At 42.8% G+C, this 26789-nt stretch overlaps 1 protein-coding gene across 29 annotated transcripts in view; it reads right to left on the reverse strand.

Annotated features, from left to right (window-relative positions):
- Positions 1–26789, reverse strand: part of ARID1B (AT-rich interaction domain 1B) — a 434918-nt gene that overhangs the window by 275423 nt on the left and 132706 nt on the right. For all 29 annotated transcript variants that reach the window (XR_014844179.1, XM_085022933.1, XM_085022923.1 and 26 more), the window contains one exon: positions 2999–3109. Coding sequence is in view for 28 of the 29 variants with exons in the window: in XM_085022933.1 (XP_084879059.1) it covers positions 2999–3109 (111 nt within the window). In the remaining variant the exon portion in view is untranslated. The remainder of the gene's footprint in view (positions 1–2998; positions 3110–26789) is intronic.

Consider the following 26789-nt stretch of genomic DNA (forward strand, 5'->3'; position numbering starts at 1 on the left):
TATTTTATTGTCTTCTCTTTTTTTAAGAGTCACACTTGCAGAATATGGACGTTCCCAGGCTAGGCATCAAATCAGAGCTGTAGCTGCTGGCCTACAGCACACCAACAGCAATGCCAGATCTGAGCCACGTCTGTGACCTACACCACAGCTCACAGCAATGCTGGATCCTTAACCCACTGGCGAGGCCAGGGATCAAACCCACGTCCTCATGGATACTAGTCGGGTTTGTTACTGCTGGGCCACAAGGGGAATTCTATTTTATACCACATTCTTTTTTAATGTACAGATAAGACCCACAATTTTTTTGGTTCAAAATTATAAGACTGGAGATTACACATATGATGGACTGCCTTTAAGTAAATAAAAAGACAAAATTTATATCATCGACACTTGAAAAAGACAAACACAGCATAAACCTACAAAAGACCTAGTAACGAATTCAAGTGTGACAACAAAAGCAGTTTCGTGGTATTTATAGTCAATTTAGCCACATTAGAAAATTAAAATGAGAATAAAAATACACATTACAGCCATACAGAATACCAAGAAATCTCTCCCCAAAACTGTAATTACCGTAGCTGTATGTAACATATTGATACAGCATCTACATAACATAAAAATATGTCTGTAAACCCCATACAGAAAAACTTTCTACACAAACTCTATTGAAAGAAAAGGGAAGCATCAAAATTTACTTAAATAAAGCCAATTTTCATCTTGAATAGATTGGGGGCAGGGATTTTAGGTAAGTACAACCAGCTGATAATTTGGTTTATCCTTTATTCAGTAACTGATGCTTCTATGTACCAACTATGAAACCTGAAAATTTTTCTCTTTAAAAAAAAAATTATTGAAATGTTATTGCGTCAATCAGTATCCTATTTATCTGTGAGTTACACCACCACAAAGAAAACACCAATTAGGGCATTTCTTTTTTTTTAACAGCTTCATAAGAAAATTTGTACTATCAGCAATCTTAAATCCTCTAGGGAAGGAGGCAGTATAAATATCAAGGAAGAAAGTAAGCCATTATATGCATACAAACTGAAAAATTCCACAAGACCTAAGCTATTGAAGAATATACTGGTTCACTTCCTAAAATACTTTGAGCCCCCTTCCCAGTAATCACCTTAAAAAGCACCATCACTAAGCAGAACCCTTCAGTCTGCTGTGACTACCACACTTGAAGCCTCCCTAATAATGCTGCAGTTAGCTCAAAGCCGACCCTTTACTCCAAAGCAGACCCATGAAAGCAACCACAGCCTAGTAAGTGATGCAAAAGTTCAAGTGGATATGAAGAAAGCAGTACACTGCAAACTAAGCTTTTGGCGTGTAGAGAAGTGATACCAATTTATAACAAATTTTCCAATCTGCTTAACAGTACACATCACCAGCCAATGACTAACCTGCAAAGTTGGGCTTCTCTAAAATCACTAAAAATCTGTGGGAAAAAAAATTCACTGCCCACTTGCTTCCCATGAGTCAATCTGAATTTCCTAAAACCTCAGGTCAATTTCCAAATATTCAGCAAAGTTGCATTTATCAACAGTGTTCACAGGCACCTGTGCTCTCTCTGCTCCTCTCTCGCGCTCCCTGCTCACCAAGCAGGGGAATCACCTGCTGAAAAAAAAACCTTACAGCACACAGAGTCCGTCACCTGTACCATTCCTTCAAAAACCAAAAAACTTGACAATAAATATTCCAAGGTGACTAAAAAATGACCACAATAAATTTTACCCACCTCCCATCACAGAAAAAAAAGCTGTAAAAATGAGAGTTTCAAATACATGTGCATCAGGTTCAGACGGTATACATCCTGTAGCCATCACTTACCTTCTACTGTGAGGCAACACACACCTTACAAATAGGCATGGTACGTGCCAAATGTCATGTATAACGTTCTTCACAAATGTCAGTTCTCAAAGGTTGGTAAGTAATATAATAAATCTTACTTTATGTAAATGTATATTAAATTCAAATTAAAATCATGGTTAGCGTGAACTCCCATCTTAAATAAAACTTAATAGAGATTAAACAATAACAGTAAACAGTTATTCAAATCAAAATACCTTAACAAGAAAATAATACAAAAATTTGTTTGCACAGATGTTTTCTTTTAATTTATAAGGAAAACCTTATTTTATGTATTTATTTATTCATTTATTTCTGGCCTCCCCATGGTATATGGAAGTTACCAGGCCAGGGACTGAATCTGAGCCACAGCTGCAACCTATCCACAGCTGCGGCAACGCTGGATCCTGCACTGAGCCAGGGTCTCCAATGACCCAAGCCACTGCAGTTGCATTCTTAACCCACTGTGCCACAGCAGGAACTCCAGGAAAACCTCATTTAAATGAAGACGTCCATGAAAGAAAGCAAGTTAAGCACAAATGAACTACTTAAGGGCATTAACACGTAACTGGCAATATAGCTACAACCTAGTCAATAGGTACCCAACACAGTGATTTGTTAGTGGAAATATTTATAGACAATTTTAAACTAAAATACTTTCTTTGGGGTGAAAAAAAATATTGAGTCATTTCTCATTACATAAAGTCCCAGAAGGAATTTAAAATACCACTGGATGCTTTATCTCCTCACTTACATTCTTTGCCAAATGGGAATTCCTTTGCATTTAACTCTCATACAGGTACCTCTGTTCTGAATCACTACCCGAAAGCAACAGTCTATTCAAAGCACGACTGAACCACAGGAACACCTTTCTGCCACAGAGCCTATCAGCCAAATAGAAGCTTCCAATTGGACTCAGACATAACTAGCATCAGTGGACTCCAAGAGACCTACAAAGGAAATAGACTTACTCAAGACTACACAGCAACGTCAAGAAGGAAACACTAAAAAAACTAATGATAGATATGTATGAAATCTAGAAACTTCCCCCCGAGTCTTAATATAAAGAAGAACACACAAAAGCAAATGCTCTTTTTAGAAATCTGTAAGTCATTACATTTCTAAATCAGCACAGTGACAGTCTTACTGGTAAACTCGATGGTCTTTCTTGCTGTATCAAGTTCAAGTCTTCATGGTTAGGTTTTCCGGGAGCCAGAGGAGGTTGAGACCTAGTTCCATAGCCTTCCTGAGACATGTCCTAGACAAACACAAACATAAAGCGGTTCATAAATACCTCAATGAGTTATAAGTGTCTTTGGGAATCACGATGAAGCGAAGGATTTTCACAAATTATCAACTCATGTTACATTTAAGCAGACATATAAATATGTTATAATTGTCATTTCTGTAACACTTTTTCAAAAGGAAATATAAAAGACACAAAAGATTGAATCGTCAAGAGCAAAGACACATACAATTAAAAACTAAACTTATTATGCAACCATACAAACTAAAAACTGTATTTGAGCTTTTTACGGGGACGGTGACAGTCAATAAAAGATGGGCGAGCAGGCCAGCTATAACCAATCCCTCCTGAGCCAGAGGAAACCAAAAAAGCTCATGTCATTGTTTAATTCTGATTTTGGTTGAACTGCCTTTAATACTACCTTGAAAACGTTAAAATAATTAATGAAAACTTCATTATCACCTGACTTTTAATACGCCCTCTCTGTAACTCACAAAATAACACAATTATTAAGCTGACAGTATCCTGGGCTTTCTACAAAACTAATAAACACTCATGTATAGAATTCCATATGTTCGCACAGCATAGTTTCTAGAGAACCACAATAAAGAACAAAACGGCCGTGGGGAACCAAACATGTCCAAAAAACCTGAAGCAGAGAAGCTTATCGTGAATATGGCCTTTCTGGCCTCCTGTTGAACACTTTTTCAGGAGGAATTCTGCATGGTTTTAGTATTATGGCTAAATAATACTATATAAACCAAATACCACACCACACCAAACTTACTGTATCATCTCGAGCGAGATCTCTCGCTGTTTAACTACGTATGCTCAGTTACTAAACCTTCTACCACCATTTACACCCAAAGTCAAACAGCAGGACAGAATGTAAAATGCTTATTATAGCATTTCTTAATTGGCACTGAAAGTTGAAGAACCAGTTTCTGATTGGAGAGAAAAAGAGAATGGAAAATATCACTTAAAAATAAAATTCTCTCCTCCCTACTCATTTAAATATATGTCAGAATTAAAGAAACATTATATACAAGTTGTACTTCTCCTGTTACATCCTCAAAATATTACTTTAGAAATTAATGTTAATGAGTTGAAACTCTGAAAAAAGTTTCTGCTGCCCCACCCCTTTCTCATACAATATACACTTAAAATCACACAGCTTCTTATGCCAAGAAACTCCGGACCAATAGCTGTTTCAAAAGTACACAAGTTCTACAAACTAGACTTAACCAGCCAGGTGTAGGGGAACCTGCCTTTAAACAGGCTCTGAAGTAAAGGACACGCCAACAGTCCTGCATTTTCCAAGTAACATTCTTTCCTTTACCTAAGTTTACACACATGCCATCAATCCAGGGATCTAAGCTCTATTGCAACGCAGGACGTGCAGTCAGTACCACACTTTCCCAAGAGGATTACACCCGGCTGTCCGGGTCTTTCTCGGTAACATTTAGGTGCTGCCTCTGGGCACAGGCAGTCCTAGGATGCCTAGAAGGGAAGCTCTTTACTTTAATCTGACTGCTGGCAGAGGGTAACACCTAGGCTATGGGGGCCAAAAGCCAAGGCTGAATGATGCCTGCCACCCGCAGGCACCCCCCACCGCTGGTGCTTCTGCATCCCAGACTTGCGCTTGTCACAGGATGTCCAGCTGTGTGTCCTACAGGTCCTTTTAGATTAACAGCAAGGGTTTCAAACAAGCAGGGCATGAGGCCTCCATTCAGAGGCCTTCAACCTGTTACAAGAAGCCCCCACGGAAGTGCAGGCCGGCCTCGCAGTGGGCGACCAGATGAGCAGATCCCAGCCTGTGCCTCCCACACACGCGTGTGCTCACGTGGATACTACGGCAGTGCTCAGATACTGCTTTAACTTCTGCTAGGAAACAGCACAGGCAGGCTCACATGGACTATGCTTATAAGCCTTTTAAATTTCTTTTTATTTTCTCTTTGTAGCTAAATGAACTGATTTTTAAAAGAGTTGAAAAAGACCATTACAACTATATAAAAAAAAAATACATTTTAACACAGATACTGTTCCGTCTGAAATAAGCAACCCTGAACTCACAGACCATGAAAGCCATCAGAAAAATTTACTTTGACTTTACATTCATTTTTTAAGGCTTGAAAAGTTCAAAATAATTAGATTCCACCAAAGTCTCAAACACTATGCCTAACCACAGGAGGCTTTCCATTATTAAATACAGCTGGAAATAAAACCAAAACAAAATTTTGTAAGAATCACTAAAAATGGAACTTGTTCTGCCTCAATTTATGTTGGAACATAAGGATTAATTTAACTGAGAGAATATCCGGAAAAAGTACCAAGTTTTAACCTAAAACAATCATCATCTCTCTATAACTCACACCGGGACTGTAAAGTCTACACCTGGCAGCTTTAATAAAGATATAAAAGTTACATCTCATAATAAGGCTGAGCCTTTCCCCCTTCAGAGCTGTGTTTATTTCTGGGAGGTGCTTGTGTTCATCTCAGGAAGAGTAAGGGGAGTTCGCAGGTTAAGAGGCACCAAGAGGGCACGTGGGTATGAGGAACAATGGGTTGGCTCAGCACCGACGTGTTTTGGAAACATCGAGGCACGGCCTCCGCTTTTAACCCGTCACTGCCATCGCTGTGGTGCACCGGCTGGTACACTGGGTCACACACACAGACTGTCACTGCGACGAGAGTGACAGCTGCGACGGCTGAGGAGAGGATCCCCGCGTGACGACACCGCCAGGCGGAGAGGCACACGAGGGCAAGGCAGCTCACCCTTCACCAGTGCGACTTCTCTTCATCCCATCCAGACTTTTCACCACTGAGGGATTCTGGTTTTCACCTTACGGTATAGGTCAAAGGCAAAAGGGAGATGGAGGCACAAAACAACAAAGCGGTGAAAAGAACTTGGGATCGGGGCACGCACGCAGTTGTGTCGGCAGTTTTCACCACCTAGTCCCTTCCGCCACTGACGGAGTTCCTTGCGTGGAGCACTCCCTTTGCTGGCGCTTAGCGTCTTGCTGTGCGAAGCAGGACCAGAAGGGACCACCAGCTGTGTACTGTGTTATTGTGAGGCAGGATAAGATCAAAACCGTCACCGGGGCCTAAGGCCGAGAGCAGGAGGGCTTCTGTTTTCTTTTATAATGAAATGAATTAAGTACTAACGGCAACGTGAGACTATGAAGGAAATGGAAAAGGACACTTCGGAAAATTTCTTAGGAAAAAACAGCCCCACGGTATGAGTTCAAAAGACGCAAAGAGATAAGCAATGGAAAGTAAGATTTCGCCCTTCTTCCCAGGATCCCCTCCACAAAGGTTACAGCTAACAGGTTCTCGCTCCATAACTGCTCGACATATAACCAAGCAAAAACGCGAATGTAAATCTCTTTCCCTTTAAAAACAACTGGGGCGTACTTTCTGTGCACAGCCTGTGTTTTGCGCCCGTCATAAAGCACCGCAGATCTCCTGCTCCATCTGCACCTCGTCCTCACCGTCATGCTGCGCGGTCTCGTGTCACTCGCCAGTGCTGAGACTCACCCAACCAGCCCCTGCTGAGGGACATCTAGGTTGTTCCCAGCCTCTCCTCCTTCGTGCGGCACCACAGCACACACCTTCGCGCACACATCTTCAGGGGAAATGTTTCTGCAGCATCAAACTCCACTAGCAACATTTCTGCCAAAGGGTTAGTGTATGTAAAATTTTGATGGAGGCTGGCAAAGGGTTCTCAACAAAGGAAGAGTCAATTTAACTCACCGTCCATCACTTTATTAAAGATGTCTACGTGCAGCATCACAATATGCCTAACCACAGCACAGAAAGCAGCAGACTCAGACCAGGGGAGAGGTGGGAGGATTGGCACACTAGTAACAAAAGCAAACAACTCAGACAAACAGCTTAGGTACTAAGAGGTTGGGGAGGCTAAGGCCCGAAGTCTTTATATTCCTGCAGAGAGAGCCTCAGATCCGAAACAAAAGCCACAGGGAGCCACCGTGGGATCTAGATCGAGAACATGTGATGATTCCTGGGTTGTTTAAGAAAGGTTTTTCCAATAGTGACAGGAAGTATGGATGTACTAGAAAGACAATGATGCTGGTACTTAACACTATGTGGCAATAATCCAAGTGAGGCGAGGAGGCTTCGAGCAGCCTTTTAACAGCCCGCGATAGTGAGGTCAGAATCATTTCTCGCTCCTTTTCTCTTCCTGCTGTGGAAAATCCTCTCATCCCAAACACTAGCAGGAAACAGAAGGGGTCCTGGTATGTACGCTGCTGTAGCAGAGAGGAGGTAGGGTGACCTGCAGGGAGGAGGAGGCCTGCCAGCCACACAGCGTGGCCACCGTCTCGAGAGCCACCACTCTGCTCGAGACATTTCACGGGCTCCTGACCTATTTTTAGTTTTAAGCACCTAAATTTAAAATATCCTGTCCAAAAAGAAAGCAATATAAATCTGTAAAGTATCCACTTTGAGAATGGTGCGATCACCCCTCTGCTCCTTCAGGAACTCTCTAATGGAAAGCTTAACAAGGACAGCGACGCTGCAGGCAGGGCTCTGCGACAGGCACTGTGCTCAGTCTATCTTTACAACAACCCATGAGAGAGTCCCTATTACCTGTCATCTTGGGTTTTACCTTAAAGAAACCAAACCGCAAGCGACGTGCACAGCTAGTGTCTGGGCGCTGGGCGAGTGTTGCACCTGATGGGCAAATCCTCATTTCTACCCCAGCTGTTCTTTGCCTCAAGCACCAGCGTAGTAAGGGTTTAATGTAATTTTCACTTCTTTAAGGTATTATCCAAGGCATCCATAATTCTCCTAAATTCCTCTTTCAAAAATTATGAATCTTAAGTATTTTACATGTGGGACACTTTCAAAACATTCAATCACAATATTATGAATAAAAGTAATATTAAAATTAAAAACCATCCCAAAATTTGAATACAAGGCCTTTTTCCCTACCACGTGTTATCATCAAATGGTTGTTTTAAGTCCACAGGCTGATGGAAAGGAAGATAAAGAAACCCATCCTGCCTCCTCAGGCTACATTGCTTTAAGGACCCCCCCCCCATGGTTCCTCTCTTTCACCCCAAAGACTCGACCTTGACCCCTGGATGGGGATGACTCCCGAAGGGCTCTGCGGCAAGTCCCGTATATTTTAACTGCGTTACGAAGGAGTCCCTTGCACTCACGTCAAGACATGCTTTCCTGGAGTTCCTGTTCTGGCTCAGCGGGTAAAGGACCTGACGTTGGCTCTATGAGGATGGCGGTTCAATCCCTGGCCTCACTTAGTGGGTTAAGGATCCGGCGTTGCCGCGAGCTGCGGTGTAGGTCACAGACTCGGCTCAGATCTGGTGTTGCTGTGGCTGTGGTGTAGGCCGGCGGCTACAGCTCTGATTTGACCCCAGCCTGGGAACCTCCATATGCCGCAGGTGCGGTCCTAAAAAAACAAAAAAGGGGGGAAAAAAAAAAGGAAATGGCTCTCCCACCTGTGCTCCAATCTCCTCCTCCACCCGGCCAAGGGCGTCGCCATCCTCCTGAGACTTCCCAGGACCACCCCACACACCTTCTCTCTGTCACCACCACAAACATCTGACACATGACCAAACCTAAATCACCATCAAGCCCACCCCCTTCCTCTTTCCTCCAACAGCCAACCCCTTTACACGCCAGCCCATTGCCTGCGGTGCCACCAGAGCCACTTCACTAAAACAGAAATGGCTGTGGGGAGTTCCCGTCGTGGCACAGTGGTTAACGAATCCGACTAGGAACCATGAGGTTGCAGGCTCGGTCCCTGCCCTTGCTCAGTGGGTTAACGATCCGGCGTTGCCGTGAGCTGTGGTGTAGGTTGCAGACGCAGCTCGGATCCCAAATTGCTGTGGCTCTGGTGTGGGCCGGTGGCTACAGCTCCGATTGGACCCCCAGCCTGGGAACCTCCATATGCCACGGGAGCGGCCCAAGAAATAGCAAAAAGACAAAAAAAAAAAAAAAAAAAAAATGAAATGGCTGTGGGGTATGACTGCCTGGAAAAGGCCCCTTCTGCAGTGCCCACAGAATGAGGCCCACAGTGTTTGGTTTGGCACCAAAAAGCTTGTCCAACAACCCCCAGCTGCCACCGCTACTTCATCTTGGACTCCCCCAGGGCCCACAGCTTCACCCACTTGATGGCTCGCAGGCTCCCAGGGGGCCGCCTGCCTGCACGTGCAGCTCTCCTGGTCCAGGTGGATGCCCTTCCTCAAGATCCTGCTTGAAATGAACTCCACCACCACCAGCCCAAACAACTACCTCAAAGTGACTTCACAGGCACTCTTAAAATACAGCATGAAACATTCTTTAGCTATCTGCGTCATCTCCTGAACTGGATTTTTACCTCCTCATAGGTTCCCCGTGCTGAGCACCAACAGGTACTCAAAAGCCTGCATGTCTTCTAAGAGTGTACACGTAGAATTAGACACAGCAATACAAAGTAAATATATGCGGACAAACACATAAAATGGAACAAAAAACTTGGGCTTAGGTCCAAGAATATTTATCATGTTAACAGCTACACTGCCTGGTAGCGATGTGCGACAAAACACATTTTGCTATTTGTTACTGGCAGTCTTAAGGCAAAAAGAAGACTGTAAAGGAATGTAGTTTTTAAAAAATACTGGAAATTAGGGAGGAAAAAGACTACAGTGAGCATCAGTGGTTCCATCAAAAAAGGAGAAAAAAAGTCAAGATATCCTTTACCTTCTAATGAAAGAAACAGCAATGAAATATTCTTGGGGGAAAAAAAAAAAACCCTGATAATGAGTTTGATAAGGACTCCATACCTAAGTACCAATTCACAGGCATTTAAAAAGGACTGAGGAACATGTTAAACCACAGTGAGTCAATCGGCAAACCTTGAACTGTGGGAACCTCTACTAAAAAATGACCCAGTTTCCTCAAAAAATAAGTCGGAACAGAAAAAGGGTTAGAGGGAAAAGATGGAGAGATCAAGAGATGAAAAGAGGAAAACCCTTGGAGTTTCCGTCGTGGTTCAGTGGTTAACGAATCCGACTAGGAACCATGAGGTTGTGGGCTCGATCCCTGGCCTCCCTCAGTGGGTTAAGGATCCGATGTTGCCTTAAGCTGTGGTGTACGTCGCAGATGCGGCTCTGATCCCGCGTTGCTGTGGCTGTGGTGTAGGCCGGCAGCTACAGCTCCGATTAGATCCCTAGCCTGGGAACCTTCATATGCCATGGTTTCAGCCCTAGAAAAGGCAAAAAGACAAAAAAAGAAAAAAAAGAAAAAGGAAAACCCTAGAGATAAAAAGGTATTAACCAATTGTAAGATTGGACTTTATTTGGATCCTGATTCAAACCTCTCTACAGTGTAAATTAAACCAACACATTTTTTCCTTTTATGAAACTACTGGTAATTTGAACACTGGATAGCAGGTATGAAAAATGTATTTTAAATATCATAACTGTATTGTTTGTTTCTTTTTTAAAGTCCTTTATCTTTTAGAGCTATACACTGAAATATTTACAGGTTAAATGATACAATAGAGGGGATTTACTTCAAAACAATACTGAGGGTGGTGGCTGGGGGAGGGGTGAAGGAAGGGAAAGCACACACGTCAAGACTGGCCACGAAATCATGGAAGGCTGAGTGACAGGTGCATGGGGCTTAATATCCTTGTGTCCACTTCTGTTTATTATTTGAACATTTCCATTTAATGAAAATGGAATTAATGGTATGAAAGACGAATTCAGGAATCCAGAATTGGACCGAGGCTGTGGTGCTGAATCCAGCTTTTACCTAAAAGCCTATGAGAACTTTTTTCTTCTTCTTTGGCCACACCTGCAGCATATGGAAGTTCCTGGGCCAGAGATCGAATTGAAGCTGCATCTTCGCCCCAAGCCACAGCCGCCTCAACACCAGATCCTTAAGCAGCGTTACTAGGCCGGGGATGGAACCCCGAGGCCAGAGATACAAGCCTCCTCATTAACCCACTGCACCCGCTGTGCACTGATAATTTAATCTTGCAGTTTCTTAACCACTCCCGTTTTATCTTTAATGTGCGCTGTGCTATTTAATCTTAACAGTGAGCTCTTTAAAAAAAAAAAAAAAATCCCTCCATAGTCTTAACAAATTAACCTTGCCAGTGTCATTTCCCCCCAGGTTCCCAGGTAAAACTTCCTTACCACTGACTCAATGACCCTTTCTAGACCTCATCTCCTGATCAGGCTGCCCTCCTTGCCTAAATCTGACTCTTAGATTGACCTTGGTCTGGGCTCTTAAAGGCCCAGTTTCCAATTTTACTGCCTCCCAGATGGCTTTTCCAGCCACAGATCTCACCAAAGACTGTGAACATATGAGTCTAACTAACCCAAGCTCAAGTCCTGACTTCTAGACTATTCACTAGCTGTGCAACCCTGAACAAATTTTCCTCAGTTCAGTTTTCTACTGTGGAGACAGTACTGGACTGAGTGACCCTGAGAAGGCTCAGGGTACAGGGCCTCCTGCACGCCCGTGCTTGTGCTGCTTGGGGACACAGCGCCCAAAGAAGAGGGGCTGAATGGCCTTTTTTACTGGCACCCACCCCCTGCATCTTCCTCTAACCCTTGCTCCAACAATCTGCTACATTAGAATTAAAAAAAAAAAAAAAAAAGAGTCCAAAGCCCAAATGGTTTTTCACTACTACTCATTCTACTACAGATTCTAAGTTTATATTAAAGCCAAATTCCCTGTAATATACTATATATACTAAGACCAAAGGCTAGATCCAGAATATTGCTTATGTTCTATTCAAAGGAGTAATTATTTTCATATTTTTTTAAATCTAGAAAAAGAAGCTTGTCCAAACTACCTTAGACGTTTTCTTTCTGATGAGCCTCAGCAACATCAAGAGCAGATCCCTCCTAAACATGTAGCCTGCCATCAGCAAGATGTCACCATGACACAAGACTCGGCCAGACACGAGCGGCTGCAGCTGCCCCGACCCTGCAGCCAAGAGGAACCGAGAGGACCGGGGGACGGAGGGGCCCACCAGAAAGAGCAGCTGCCTCCCCTCTGATAATCAAGTTAGGACCCAGGAGGCCACTGCTCTGGCATTCAAGACTTAAGAAAAGCCTTTATTTTATTTCAGTTTTTATAAGAACTTCTTCCCATCTAACAGGGGGCCAAGAGTGAGAAGGCCAGCCACAGCGTTGCCTAAAGTCACATTTCCTAAAATACTAAAGAGATAAATGTGTAGGTATTCAAGATCTAAGGACTGAAGTAATTACGATTTTTAATAGATTGATTTAAAGAACTCAGCCCATGAGCCATGGTACATGTTCAGCTGGGCTTTTTATAGGGAAAAGTGTACATAATAACAATAATAAGAACCACAGTAATACACACGGAGTCGAAAGAGAACCCAGCTCTGTACCGCATCACTCAAAGAATTTCCTCACCCATAAAACCAAGATAGAGCAACTTACCTCCAAAAGTCACATTCATGGTTAAAGGAAAGACTATCTTAAAGCAATGAGCACTGCGTCCAGCACACTTAAAAGTTCAATAAATGTCAGCTATTGTTATGTACATTATTTAACACCACATTTAAAAATATGAATCAAAATTTTCACTGAAGCACTGGGACTTTATCCTGCGGCCTGATGCTGCTGACGGCAGCACTAACACTTCGAGAACATTTACGAGTCACCAGGCACGCTTCAGAGTGCTCCACGCTCACCGAACAGACCCTGACGGCCTCCATGTCAAATCCATGAAGTAAACGCTATTTTCAGAGGAAGAAACTGAGGCACAGATAGGCTGAGGAACTTGCCCAAGGTCCAAACTACAGAGTCAGCAACTCTAGGTTTAAGGTTTAACAATCTGTGGTGTTTTGCTTTGTTTTGTTCTTTTGCTTTTTAGGGCCACGTCCCCAAGGCACACGGAGGTTCCCAGGCTAGGGGTAGAATCGGAGCTACAGCTGCCAGCCTACACCACAGCCACAGCAACGCCACATCCGAGCCTCGTCTGCGAGCTACACCACAGCTCATGGCAACACCAGATCCTTGACCCACTGAGCAAGGCTAGGGATCGAACCCACAACCTCATGGTTCCTAATTGGATTCCTTTCTGCTGCGCCATGACGGGAACTCCACAATCTGTTTTAACAAGCCTTCCAGGAGATTCTAATGCTCACTAATGTTTGAAAAACCCTGGGTTACCAATTGCAAAGGCCCCTACCGGTGGTCTTAACATCAGCCTGTGCCTGGAATAAAATACAAGTCTACTGTACACTGTAAAAAAGAAGAGAGTAAACCCTTTAGATTTAAATAGAGTTGGGATCAACCCCAAGCCCCAACACATTCGGGTATAACTTGCTGTATGACTTCTGAGGGTTATATTAACATATGAGATAACAGCCATCCACCGTGCTACAGTACTAAAATACTGGAAAGCACTGGTTAGTATTTCTGCTCTCCAGTGGCTCTCAAACTTTGAAATGTATCAGAGTTGCCTGTAGAGTTAAGTGTAGAGTCCCAGGTGCCCCATAGGAGTTTTAGAAAGAGGAGTTCACACTGTGGCTCAGTGGAAATGAATCCACCTAGGAACCATGAGGTTGCAGGTTCGATCCTTGGCCTCACTCAGTGGGTTAAGGATACAGTGTGGCCATGAGCTGTGATGCAGGTCAGCAGCTGTAGCTCCGATTAGACCCCTAGCCTGGGAACCTCCATATGCTGCCGGTGTGGCCCTAAAAAGCAAAAAAAAAAAAAAAAAAAAAAAGAGTTTTAGAGAATTTACTTGCACAAACACCTAAAATGATTCTGATAAGACAAGCTCGCTCGCTCTCTTTTTTTTTTTTTTTTTTTTAAAGTGGGGGGATCTGGCATTGCCATGAGCTAGCTGTGGTGTAGTCTGGCAGCTGCAGCTCCAATTCAACTCAAAGCCTGGGAACTTACATATGCCATGGGTGTGGCCCGAAAAAGAACCCACAGCTGTCCACTTGTCCAATGGTTCCACCTTACCTTATTCTGGATCTCTATCCTTCTAGCTCTCAAGGCTAATGCAAAGAGACATGAATCCACGCCTCTCCCCCAAAAGCCTAGCACTCTAAGGAAAAATGAGTCAGTGAACTGGAGCTGGTTCTGCTATCCTTCCAGAAAAAATCATGGTCACTGCCTACGTTAGCAATGCAGTTCCCCTGTGTTTCAAACATCTGCAGATAATCATCTTCTGGATTACAATATACATGGAGCTCGTTATTCTAAGAATTTTTAAAATCAAAGAAATTGATGAACGAAGAATTTTAATGTCATATAATGTAAGTTATGCTTTATTTTGTATACTCTAACAAATTGCAATGAGCATTTAAGACAAATGAAGACAGCTGAGAGTAGAAAAAAAATCCAGGAAAAACAAAAATTCCTATATCTCCCTGGTGTCAGAATTTAAAAATCAAGGAAAAAGAATTATATGAATAAGTATAATGAGCCTTGATGATGCTTTTTTTTTTTTTTTGGTCTTCTTTTTAGTGCCTCACCCCCGGCATATGGAGGTTCCCAGGCTAGGGGTTGAATGGGAGCTGTAGCTGCCAGCCTACACCACAGCCACAGCAACTCAGGATCTGAGCTGCATCTGCAACCTACACTACAACTCAGGGCAACGCCAGATCCTTAACCCACTGAGCAAGGCCAGGGATCAAACCCGAAACCTCATGGTTCCCAGTCGGATTCGTTTCCGCTGCGCCATGAGGGGAACTCCTGATGATGCTTTCAACTTCATAACCGATTCTTTCCTCAAGGTCACTCCTCAATACCAAAGGAGGGAACGGGTGGGTCATCAGAGAGGAGAGGAAGTTGAAGGGGTACAAAGACAAGCACTCCAGGTATGAGGGCCAGTCTCACGCAATGTCCTGTCTGCAAAGGAGAAGCTTTCCCCTCCACCACTTGCTGAGTCTGGGCAACCAGGACAGGGCCAAAGAAAAAGACCCTGCACCCAAGTGTCGGGGCACCCAATTCCCAATCCCACAGCTCCGCCTCTATTAGGGACAGGATGGAGATGCGGGTGGGGGAGAGGAGGACGAAAAGTTTACCTACTATTACAGCTGCCTTAGGAAACAGGGAAGGGCTTGGAGCTTAAACGAATTTTAAATCAAATCCTTAAATCAAATCCTGCTCTTGTGTTTGAGATTCTTCTTCAGCTTTTAATGAAACATATCTTAAGTGACGTGAGATTCTCCTCTCCTATCACCACGGTAGATGGTCAGGGCCAGCTGATGTGACCTTTCGCGCATTTCTGAGCCAGCCCAATGCTCTGATGAGCAGCTGCCCGACAGCTTCGGAGCACAGCTTAAACCAGGCCCCGGGTGCGCGCGGGCTTCAGGCCTGGCTGTGGCTTCAGCCTGCTCCTCGGGGGGACCTTCCGTCTCCTTTCTAAAAGTAAATTAAGTATTGAAAATACAGCCATGAGCTGGGGTGTGGGTCACAGACTCAGCTCGGATCCCGTGTTGCTGTGGCTGTGGTGTAGGCCGGCAGCTGTAGGTTCGATTGGACCCCAGCCTGGGAACCTCCATATGCCGCCAGTACATCCCTTAAAAAAAAGCAAAAAAAAAAAGAAAAGAAAATAGTTATTACTATATAATTCCTCACTTCCTGGCTTTGTTTTCCTTTGATTCTGGTACTTGAAAAAAATTTTTAAACACGAAAATAAATATTATCAAATTAACCAATTGTAGTTAGTCCCAGTTATAACCCAAAAGAGTAAAAAAAAAAAACAACTAAACTACTGAAAGTTTTCTTTTCTTTTTTTTTTTTTTTATTTTCCCACTGTACAGCAAGGGGGTCAGGTTATCCTTACATGTATACATTACAATTACATTTTTTCCCCACCCTTTGTTCTGTCGCAACATGAGCATCTAGACAAAGTTCTCAATGTTATTCAGCAGGATCTCCTTGTAAATCTATTCTAAGTTGTGTCTGATAAGCCCAAGCTCCCGATCCCTCCCACTCCCTCCTCCTCCCATCAGGCAGCCACAAGTCTCTTCTCCAAGTCCATGATTTTCTTTTCTGAGGAGATGTTCATTTGTGCTGGATATTAGATTCCAGTTATTGAAAGTTTTCCATCAAAGAGCCGAAATGCTTTATTACTAGAAGTCATCTGCATAAAATGTGAGAATTTTTCTCCCCCTTCTCACCACTTTTATAAAATAAAAGCAAAGACCCAGGCAGGCATAATTGCACAGAAGCATTCTGATTTTTTTTTTTTTTTCCTTTTCTAGGGTCGCACCTGTGGCATATGGAGGTTCCCAGGCTAGGGGTCTAATCAGAGCTGTAGCTGCTGGCCTACACTACAGCCACAGCAACATGGGATCCAAGCTGTGTCTGCGATGTACACCACAGCTCATGGCAATGCCAGATCCTTAACTCATTGAGCGAGACCAGGGATCGAACCCACAACCTCATGGTCCCTAGTCGGATTCATTAACCACTGAGCCACGATGGGAACTCCGCACTTTGATTTTCATAGCAACTAAAAACAACAAAACATTCACATCAAATTCTAACATTCTGGTTTTTTTTCATTCGGAAGTAGTTTTTTCTATTTGTTTATTTAAGAAGCTTTCAGGAATAACAAGATCAAAAAAACACAAATGTACACAAGGAACTGACCATTCTACATAACCGAAACTTTTACAGTCACGAATCACACCCACAATATATTCAAAATAAGTACTGAGATTTTTTTAATATCCTGCAGAGAAAAGAAAAGTCGCCACTTTCTCATTCCCAGCCTAACCTCTCACTACGCAGCCAAGACCAGCCAAGCAGAGCTCCCAGGACTGGCTCCAAGCTAGTCTGCGAGCAGTTATGTGCTTGGTTACCCAATCCCACAAGGAGAGATCAGCTGAGCAGTGAGCCTTGCTTGGCCTGAAAGTAACTCAGACGTTTTCTCCTCAAATGCTCACAAACTTTTTAAAAGTAAAAGAAAATCCCCCAGCCTTGGTTCAAAGCCTAAGACAACCACAGGCAGGATCAGCAAGAAGGAAAGAGAGTCAAATGCGGAGGAAACCCCAGGCTTCCCTGGCAATCTCCTTTAAAATAAAGAATATCTTTATCAACCAATATTCCAATGGTTTTCATCATCAAGTTAATTAGCAGACTCCTGTGTTAATATCTAAATGCTAGGTGGAGTTCCTGTTGTGGTGCAGCAGAAACAAACCTGACTAGTATCCATGAGGATGTGGGTTCAAACCCTGGCCCCACTTAGCAGGTTAAGGATCAGGCATTGCCATGAGCTGGGGTATAGGCTGCAGACACAGCTCGGATCTGGTATGGCTGTGGCTGTGGCTGGTGGCCAAGGCTCCAATTCCACCCCTAGCCTGGGAACTTCCACATGCCTCAGATGCAGTCGTAAAAAGCAAAAATAGGAGTTCCCGTCATGGCGCAGTGGTTAACGAATCCGACTAGGAACCATGAGGTTGCAGGTTCGGTCCCTGCCCTTGCTCAGTGGGTTAACGATCCGGCGTGCGTGAGCTGTGGTGTAGGTTGCAGACGCGGCTCGGATCCCGCGTTGCTGTGGCTCTGGCATAGGCCAGTGGCTACAGCTCTGATTAGACCCCTAGCCTGGGAACCTCCATATGCCGCGGGAGCGGCCCAAAGAAATAGCAAAAAGACCAAAAAAAAAAAAAAAAAGCAAAAATAAATAAATAAACAAAATAAATACATAAATGCCAGACAATTAATGGCAGCAAACAATAAATGCCCTTGTCTTTGCTCTGACAACAAAATCTCATAAAGCAAATGATATGAATGCTGCAGTGATTTAACACAGGCCTTCTATGGATAATTTTCTCCAAAAGCTGCACAACAGGAATGGCTTATAAATTAACAGTATGTGGAGTTCTCATCACGGTGCGGTGGAAACAAATCCCACTAGGAACCATGAGGTTGCGGGTTTGATCCCTGGCCTCACTCAGTGGGTTAAGGATCTGGTGTTGCTGTGAGCTGTGGTGTAGGTTGCAGATGTGGCTTGGATCTGGCGTTTCGGTGGCTGTGGCATAGGCTGGCAGCTATAGCTCTGATTAGACTCCTGGCCTGGGAACCTCAATAGGCCACAGGCGTGGCCCTAAAATGACACCCCCCCCCCCGCCAAAAAATAAAAAACACAACAAAACAAAAAAACAGTATGTCATATAAATAAGAAGAAACAAAGATTAGAATAATTAATAACAATAAATAAATGTGCCACAATGGATCACTGTCAATATGCTTAATGTAACATCTGAACTCCTTCAGAGATTTCAGCGGCAAGTTATTAATTTTGAACTATTTTAACCTCATGGTCCAGTGCTACTTCCTTATTTTTAAAATGATACCCATTTGTCAAACACTTTGTTTATTGTATCTCCTTTTGAAAAATTCTGTCCAGGAGTTCCTGTTGTGGCGCAGCAGAAACAAATCCGGCTAGTAACCATGAGGTTGTGGGTTCAATCCCTGTGGCCTCACTCAATGGGTTAAGGATCCGATGGGGCCATGAGCTGTGGTATAGGTTGCAGACATGACTCGGATCCTGTGCTGTGTTGCCATGGCTGTGGTGTAGGCTGGCAGCTGCAGCTCTGATTCGACCCTAGCCTAGGAACTTCCATATGCCATGGGTACGGCCCTAAAAATTTAAAAAAATAAAATAAAAAAGAAGGAATGAAAAAGAAAAAATTCTATCCAAAAAGATGTAAAAACAAAGCAGTATTTTAGAAAACATACTTTAAACACTTGTGTCTACCTATGCATATATAAATAATTTTAGAATTCCACTTGACTTAACTGATGAGAGATCCACTGCTACGAGTGAACTATCGAGCTCGAAGTATTCTCTGTTTAAAAAAATTATTGAACAATAACTTTTATTTCATTCTTCCCCCCTGCCCCAACTTAGGGCCAAACCTGGAAGTTTCCTGACTCAGAGTCAAATCGGAGATGCAGCTGTAAACCTACACCAAAGCCAGAGCCATGCCAGACCCGAGTAGCTTCTGCGACCTACATCACAGCTCACAGCAATGCTGGATCCTTAACCCACTGATCCCGGCTAGGGATTGAATCCCCAACCTCACGGATACCAGTCTAGTTGGTTACCACTGTGCCACAAGGAGAACTCCCCTTTTATTTCATTCTTAGTCACTGAGGAAAAGCACTGAAGGTCACTGGTTCCAAGGATAATTAACATGCCACTTCAACATGACCTTGACCAACAAGCCAGTCTTACAGTCTACTGCAGTACTGTTCATGGTTACACATTATCTCTGTTCCCACTAACACAGAATTGTTTCTACCCCAAGATCAGTTCTTCTTTCGCCAGCAAACTCTTACTCATTCTTCGAGACCTCCTCTGTACTTTCACTAACATCTCGTCATAGCCCGAAAACGCTCTTTTCTCAGTGCACTGTCATCTGCCCACTTTTTGTTTTGCCACCCCCTTTGGCTTTTTAGGGCCACCTCTGCAGTGTATGTAAGTTCCCAGGTGACGGGCTGAACTGGAGCTGCAGCTGAGGGCCTATGTCAGAGCCACGGCAATGCCAGATCCCAGACACTTACAGCCACACCGGATACTTAACCCACTGAGTGGGGCCAGAGATCACACCCTCGTCCTCACGGTTACCACTTGGGTCCATTACCACTGAGCCATGGCGGGAGCTCCGTCATCGGCCATGTGGACCCTTCTATTCACCTCAAAGTCCTTCACTTCAGACACACTGTCTCATTAATCAGTGGATTCCCAGCATTAAGAACATCCCCAAGCACAAAGGGGTTCAGTAAATACTTTGTTTTGCTTTGCCTGTAGGTCTTCTGCAACTTTCCCAATAAACCTGAGGTTAAAAAAAAATTAAAAGAGTAAAAGTGGTACCTTGAGAAGTATGCACTCATTAACAGCCAACATCTCTCAAGCACCTGAGATGATTCTATCAGCTGGAAGGAAAACTATACCTAAAAAGGCAAAGTTTGAAATTCTCTCACTGCTTGAAATGAGGGCTTTTTTAAAGATCCATCCCGATACATCTTCCTTAAATAAACTGGGATTTACTTGAATAGAGCTACCTCCTACAAATCTTCTCTAAGGAAGGCAGGCAGTTTTTTCTGGCTGTGGAAACAACAGTGTATTTTAGAGCCATGAAAACAGAGTGAGGCTGCCAACTGTGAGAGTCCTGGAAGCGGAACTGCACCAGCACAAGACCACAGTCAAAGGAAAGGGGACGGACAGACACTCTTGGCTTCTACACCCGGCCATTCCCTTCAGGTTGCTTATTCCCGGAACGCTGCCCCTGACACCTGACAGCTGCATCCGTGCGGAGCCAGGGCTAGAAGGTCCAGGAGAAACTCGTGCCACAAGAAAAAACATGATCTCTCCGCCAGTGTGTCGTAAGAGTGGACCCCAAGCAGAGGAGTCCCAGTGGCTCAGCAAGTTAAGGATCCTGCATTGCCGCTACTGTGGTTCGGGTCACACCTGTGGCATGGCTTTGATGCACAGCCCAAGAGTTGCTCACCATCCTACAAGATGGCATCTCCACTGACAACCCTGCTTATTAAGACATCTGAGTGGCTGATACAACACTGCTGGATCACTCCCATTTTGTAGCTGCCAAGTTCACAGTGATCCCACATACACATGCAAGCATCCCTTCCGCAAACCTTCAAGGTCGTCATGATGAAGCATTTATTTAGTTAAATATACAGTATTTTAATATACACTACTTTCCTGTTTACGGTTGGTAGAGTATTCTGATTTGTTTCAAATTCTGCAGAGTAACATAGAGTGTCTATGAATTTATTTCAAAAGAATTAAAGATGGCATCAGGAAAGCTTCATTATAAAATGGGAATGTACTGGAGTTCCCTGGTAGCTTTGTGGGTTAAGGATCCAGCACTGTAACTCTGTGGCTTGGGTCACTGCTGTGGCATGGGTTTGATCCCTGGTCTGGGAACTTGCACATGTCCTGAGTGCGGCCTAATTAATTATTAATTAATTAAAAATATGAATGTATTTTTGTATGTTTTAAATTATTTATTATATTAAATGCTTCTATAGTTTTAAACATATAAAATATATCAAATAAACAACTAGAAAACAGAAGAGAGTACCAGTTCCCGCAATATGGGAGGTTAGATTCTCTAAATGTCTGTGACTGAAATATCTAAAATACCGGATACCATACCTTTTAAAATGGATCCAAATGACATGAATGTCAAACCAAGAATTCAGAAAGTAAACCAAAAACATTGAAAGTAAGAGACCAATAGAGGCTGACTTCTGTTACAGATTTTAACTTTCCATTTGATGACTATACAGGGAACAGGGGACCCACCAAAAGGGAAAAAATAGGAGATAATACTTATCAAATAAATTAGGGACTAAGAATGGCTATACCTCATCATTTAAGAGCATGAAAACCCATTAAAGAGAAAAAAGAAATACCTGTCTTGAACTTGATACCAAGAGGTAGGAGAAATTTTTTAAATGACTCCTTTAAAAATTAGCAACCACAGGCAAACCATCACCAGAGTTTCTGGCCCAAATTAACACTTAATGGTGTGTACTAGAAAACCTCAAGAAGAGAATCCTATTTAAAGTGGTCCCAGAGGCCATCACCACCTGAACCCACTGATCAATCTTAGTATCACTTATTGTAGGACAACACAATATTAGGATATTTATATCCTGATTTTACACGCTCAGAGCATCACCTATGAAGTATTCAAACCGTGTCAGTCAGTAGTGATGTGTAACAACAAACCACCCCAAACTTAGTGGCCTAAAGCTACCAGCATGTATTACGCTCACAAAGTTGGGTAAGGAATTTGGACAGAGTACAAAAGAGAATGCTGGTCTTCATCCCGACGTCTCTACAGACTCAGCTGGAAGACAGCTGATGGTCACCAGACAACCTGGGGCTGAGACCATTTGGAGGTTTCTTCACTCAATGGGAGGGTCAGGACCCTCCACTAAACAGAAGCAATGACCTAGATGTTGGGGACATGATTTACAACAATCACAAACAAAAAGGTTTAACTTCAAGCCTTTGGATCTAACTTGCAATTTACAGGAAACAGAGGGGATAGATGAATACATTAAGCCCTATCAAGGGAAAATAATCAGACAGAGCCATTTCACAGGACAAATGACTCCGTTTTTTCAACATGCCAAAGGCATGCATGGGGATGGGGTAAGGGAGAACTGTTCCAGATGAAAAGACTTAAGAACCAAACCAAGGCATTAACCTTGTTTGAATTCTGCACAAAACAAATGAACTATAAAGGCATTCTGAAGACAACTGGGGATATCTGAATACGGCTAGGTTAGTAAATCAAAGAAATGATGGTGTCATTTGAGTGCTCATTATATCATTTATTTATCAGCCTATTAGGAATTTTTTAGGAGTTACCATCATGGCTCAGAGGTAACGAACCTGACTTAGTATCTATGAGAATGCGGGTTCAATCCTTGGCCTCACTCAGTGGATTAAGGATCTGGCATGGCCGTGAGCTGTGGTGTAGGTCACAGACGTGGCTCAGATCTAGCGTTGCTATAGCTATGCCATAGGCTGGCAGCTACACTCCAATTCGACCCATAGCCTGAGAACCTCCATAAGCTGTGGATGCGGCCCTAAAAAGATTTTTTCTGAAAAATAAAACTTGGAGTTCCCACTGTGGCGCAACAGGATCTGCAGCATCTCTGGAGCACTAGTGCAAAAGTTTGATCCCTGGCCTGGTGCAGTAGGTCAAAGGATCCACTGTTGCCACAGCTGCAGCGTAGGTGGCAACTGCAGCTCAGAGCTGATCCCTGGCCCAGGAACCCCATGTGCCTTGGGGGTGGCCAACAAAGGGGAAAAAAACCTTAACAAAATAAAATAGAAAATATGATTCCTGATGACTAGTATCCTCAGGTAATTGGCAAAAGCATACACAATCTTTCTGAGAGAACAGAACACAAAAGCAGGCCTCAATAAAACTGTCTTAAAAAATAATAATGAAGAGAAGAAAATTCTCCCAACCAAAAGAGAACGAAAATAATGCACATTAAAAACTGAGAGATTCAGCCAAAGCAGTACTTATGAGGAAACTTTTTAGTCTTATATTTGGCTTCATCAGACAAAAAGCAAGACATATCCAAAGTAAGAACAGAATTTAATTAAACTTAGGAAATGTATTAGAGAGGACAATAACCAAATTTGCTTTGTAAAAGCAAACCACTGGTAGGATTAATCAAGGATAAAAAAGAAGGAAGGAATAGCATTATGAATTAAAATTCCGGAGTTCCCGTCGTGGCGCAGTGGTTAACGAATCCGACTAGGAACCATGAGGTTGCGGGTTCGGTCCCTGCCCTTGCTCAGTGGGTTAACAATCCGGCGTTGCCGTGAGCTGTGGTGTAGGTTGCAAACACGGCTTGGATCCTGCGTTGCTGTGGCTCTGGCGTAGGCCGGTGGCTACAGCTCCAATTCGACCCCTAGCCTGGGAACCTCCATATGCCGCGGGAGCGGCCCAAGAAATAGCAGCAACAACAACAACAACAACAACAACAAAATAAATAAATTAAAAAAAAAAAATTCCTTAACTCTGCATGTTATAAAAATTAAAGAGATGAGGCGATCATGAACTTTGTTAATAAACTTGAAAAAGTTGATGAAATGTATAAATATACAGGAACATACATAAGCAGAAAGCTGACTCGAAGAATTTGATATCCTGAATATGCCTATATTCAGAAAAGAAATAAAATCAAAAGTCAAAAATCAGAAATGAGACAAAAGCTAAAAATCAAGGCCTACACAATCTTTTATGGTTTTATAGACACTTCTACCAAACAATTCCAAAAGCAGTTAATTCCAAACTTCTAATACACAGTCCCCCAATAAGTTTAAAAGGGGATTAGACTCCAACTCATTTTACAAAACTTCACCATACAGATACCAAAATCTCACAAGGATAGTTACAGTCCAATTCCTTTCATGAACAATGACTCAAGAAACCTAAATAAATGTCAGCAAACTGAATTCAGTGAAGTACAAAAAGATAACATACCATGAAGCTGGGTTTATTCTAGAATGCATGTTTGGTTTAACACTTTAAAAACAAAAAGTAATATATCCCAATAACAGATTGTAAGTGAAAAACAAAGTGATCATCCCAACAGACATAAAAAAAGATACAGCATCCATTCATGACATATTTGTAGCAAATTGGAAAAAGAAGGGAACTTCCTTGTCTAATGTGGGCAGCTACAAAGAAAAAAACGAGTAAACATTATATTTAATGATGAAATGCTGAAAGCCTTCTTTCAAATTAGAGATAATACAAAAACAGATGGTCCTTGCAAATAATGCACTGAAGAAGCTGGTTTCCAGGAGGACAAAAAAGAAGGGAGTGTTTTTTTTTAATCTGAGAAAATTTTAAGAGAACTGGTAAGTCATTAGAGCTAAGAGAAATAATAAGAAATTAAAGATTGACTGGATAAAAAATTTAATATATCTAGTATATTTTTGTACATACCTGAAACAATGAGAAAAATATACTGTAATAAAAAAATAAAAAATAAGACTAAGGTATATAATAGCAACAAAAATATAAAGTATATAGGAATGCTTCTTTAAAAAATACTTTTTGTTGTTGTTGTTGTTGTTGTTGTTATTTCTTGGGCCGCTCCCGCGGCATATGGAGGTTCCCAGGCTAGGGGTTGAATTGGAGCTGTAGCCACCAGCCTACGCCAGAGCCACAGCAACGCGGGATCCGAGCCGCGTCTGCAACCTACACCACAGCTCACGGCAACGCCGGATCCTTAACCCACTGAGCAAGGGCAGGGACCGAACCCGCAACCTCATGGTTCCTAGTCGGATTCGTTAACCACTGCGCCACGACGGGAACTCCAAAAAATACAATTCTTTTTGAAGAATGTTATAGAAGAAATCAAAAGCTACCTAAACAAATGGAAAGAAATGGAGAGAGAAGTCATTCAGGAAGAGGAAGGGTGGTGTGGTGGGACTGTGAGAAGAAAAGGAAAATTGGCCCTAAGAACCAGTGGACTGGAGCAGCAGTAAGCAGTGCTGAAAGCAGGTTTGGACGAGGCCACTTTTTGACAACAAAAGTGACTAAACATCTTCCTCTTCTCACTAACACTGTCATTCTCTAAGTGGCTGGTGCTTCTTTACCAATGACAAAGCCCGGCTGTACTTCAATCCTGCCTCATGGGCCAAATGCACCCAGCTAATCATCAAATGCCCCAGGCTTCCTGGAAGCAGCCAGTGTTGACTGGCCCTCACTCCCCCTCCTTTTTAGAACCATCCAGTACATACCCCAACCCTCTAAACCTCCCAACTCCACATCTTCCATGAGGCTGCTCAGGAGTATGCTCTCGCTGGCCCGCAGCAACCCAGAACAAATCCAACTTGCTTTGTTACAAGTGTGTTGCTAATTGTTCAAATGAGGTGCTTTTTGTTTTACTCTTAATATAAATATCACTGTTTCATAGAAAATGACCAAGGTACAATGACAAATAAAAAGATCCCATTAATCTCATCCCAATAAAAATAAAAAAGACAAAATTCATAAGAAAAAGCATGGTAAGAAATGAAAAATTTGTATGGAAAATAAGCAAATCTCCAAGAGAACACTGAAAAGAATGAGTAATGAAGTAATGAGTAATGAAGGCATGTCAACCCTACCAGATACTAAAAAATAATAAAAATGGTAGAGTACTGGTATATTACTAGAAAAACTGATGGAAAAGAATAAAAATCCCAGAATAACCTCAAATGCTGTACCTAAAGGAATTAAACAAACAATAAAAGTAGGGAAAGATAACTGTTATAGTTAATTTTATATGTCAACTTGGAAAGTGTTTTTAGATGAAATTAACACTTAAATCAGTGACCTTCCGTCTCCTAAGGCAATAGAAATAAAAACAACTGCGACCTAATCAAACTTATAAGCTTTTGTACAGCAGAGGAAACCACAAACAAAACAAAAAGATGACCTAGAGAATGGGAGAAAATATTTGCAAAGCATGCAACCAACAAGAGCTTAATTTCTAAAATATAGAAACACTCATATAGTTCAGTAAAAAAAAAACTCCAAATGAGGAGTTCCCGTTGTGGCACAGTGGAAACAAATCTGACTAGGAACCACGAGGTTGCATGTTCAATCCCTGGCCTTGCTCAGTGGGTTAAGGATCCGGTGTTGCCATGAGCTGTGGTGTAGGTCGCAGACACAGCGCAGATCTGGCATTGCTGTGGTGTAGGCCAGCATCTGCAGCTCCAATTAGACCCCTCGCCTGGGAACCTCCATATGCTGCCATTGCAGCCCTAAAAAGAAAACAAACAAACAAAAAACAAACAACCAACAAACAAACCAACCAAAAAATAGGCAGAAGACCTAAATAGAAGAAAAGACACATGGAAAAAATGCTCAACATTACTAATTATTACAGAAATGCAAATCAAAACGACAATGAAGTACCAGTCAGAAATGCCATCATTAAAAAGTCTATAAATGGAGTTCCCGTCGTGGCTCAGTGGTTAACGAATCCAACTAGGAACCATGAAGTTGCAGGTTCGATCCCTGGCCTTGCTCAGTGCGTTAACGATCCGGCATTGCCATGAGCTGTGGGGTAGGTCACAGGCATGGCTCGGATCCCGCGTTGCTGTGGCTCTGGCGTAGGCCAGTGGCTACAGCTCTGATTAGACCAATAGCCTGGGA

The sequence above is a fragment of the Sus scrofa genome, chromosome 1 (genome assembly GCF_054392235.1).
Source record: "Sus scrofa isolate SSC_HxYL_T2T_F1_AM1 chromosome 1, Sscrofa_HxYL_maternal_Yorkshire_Landrace_v2.0, whole genome shotgun sequence".
Lineage (NCBI taxonomy): Eukaryota > Metazoa > Chordata > Mammalia > Artiodactyla > Suidae > Sus > Sus scrofa.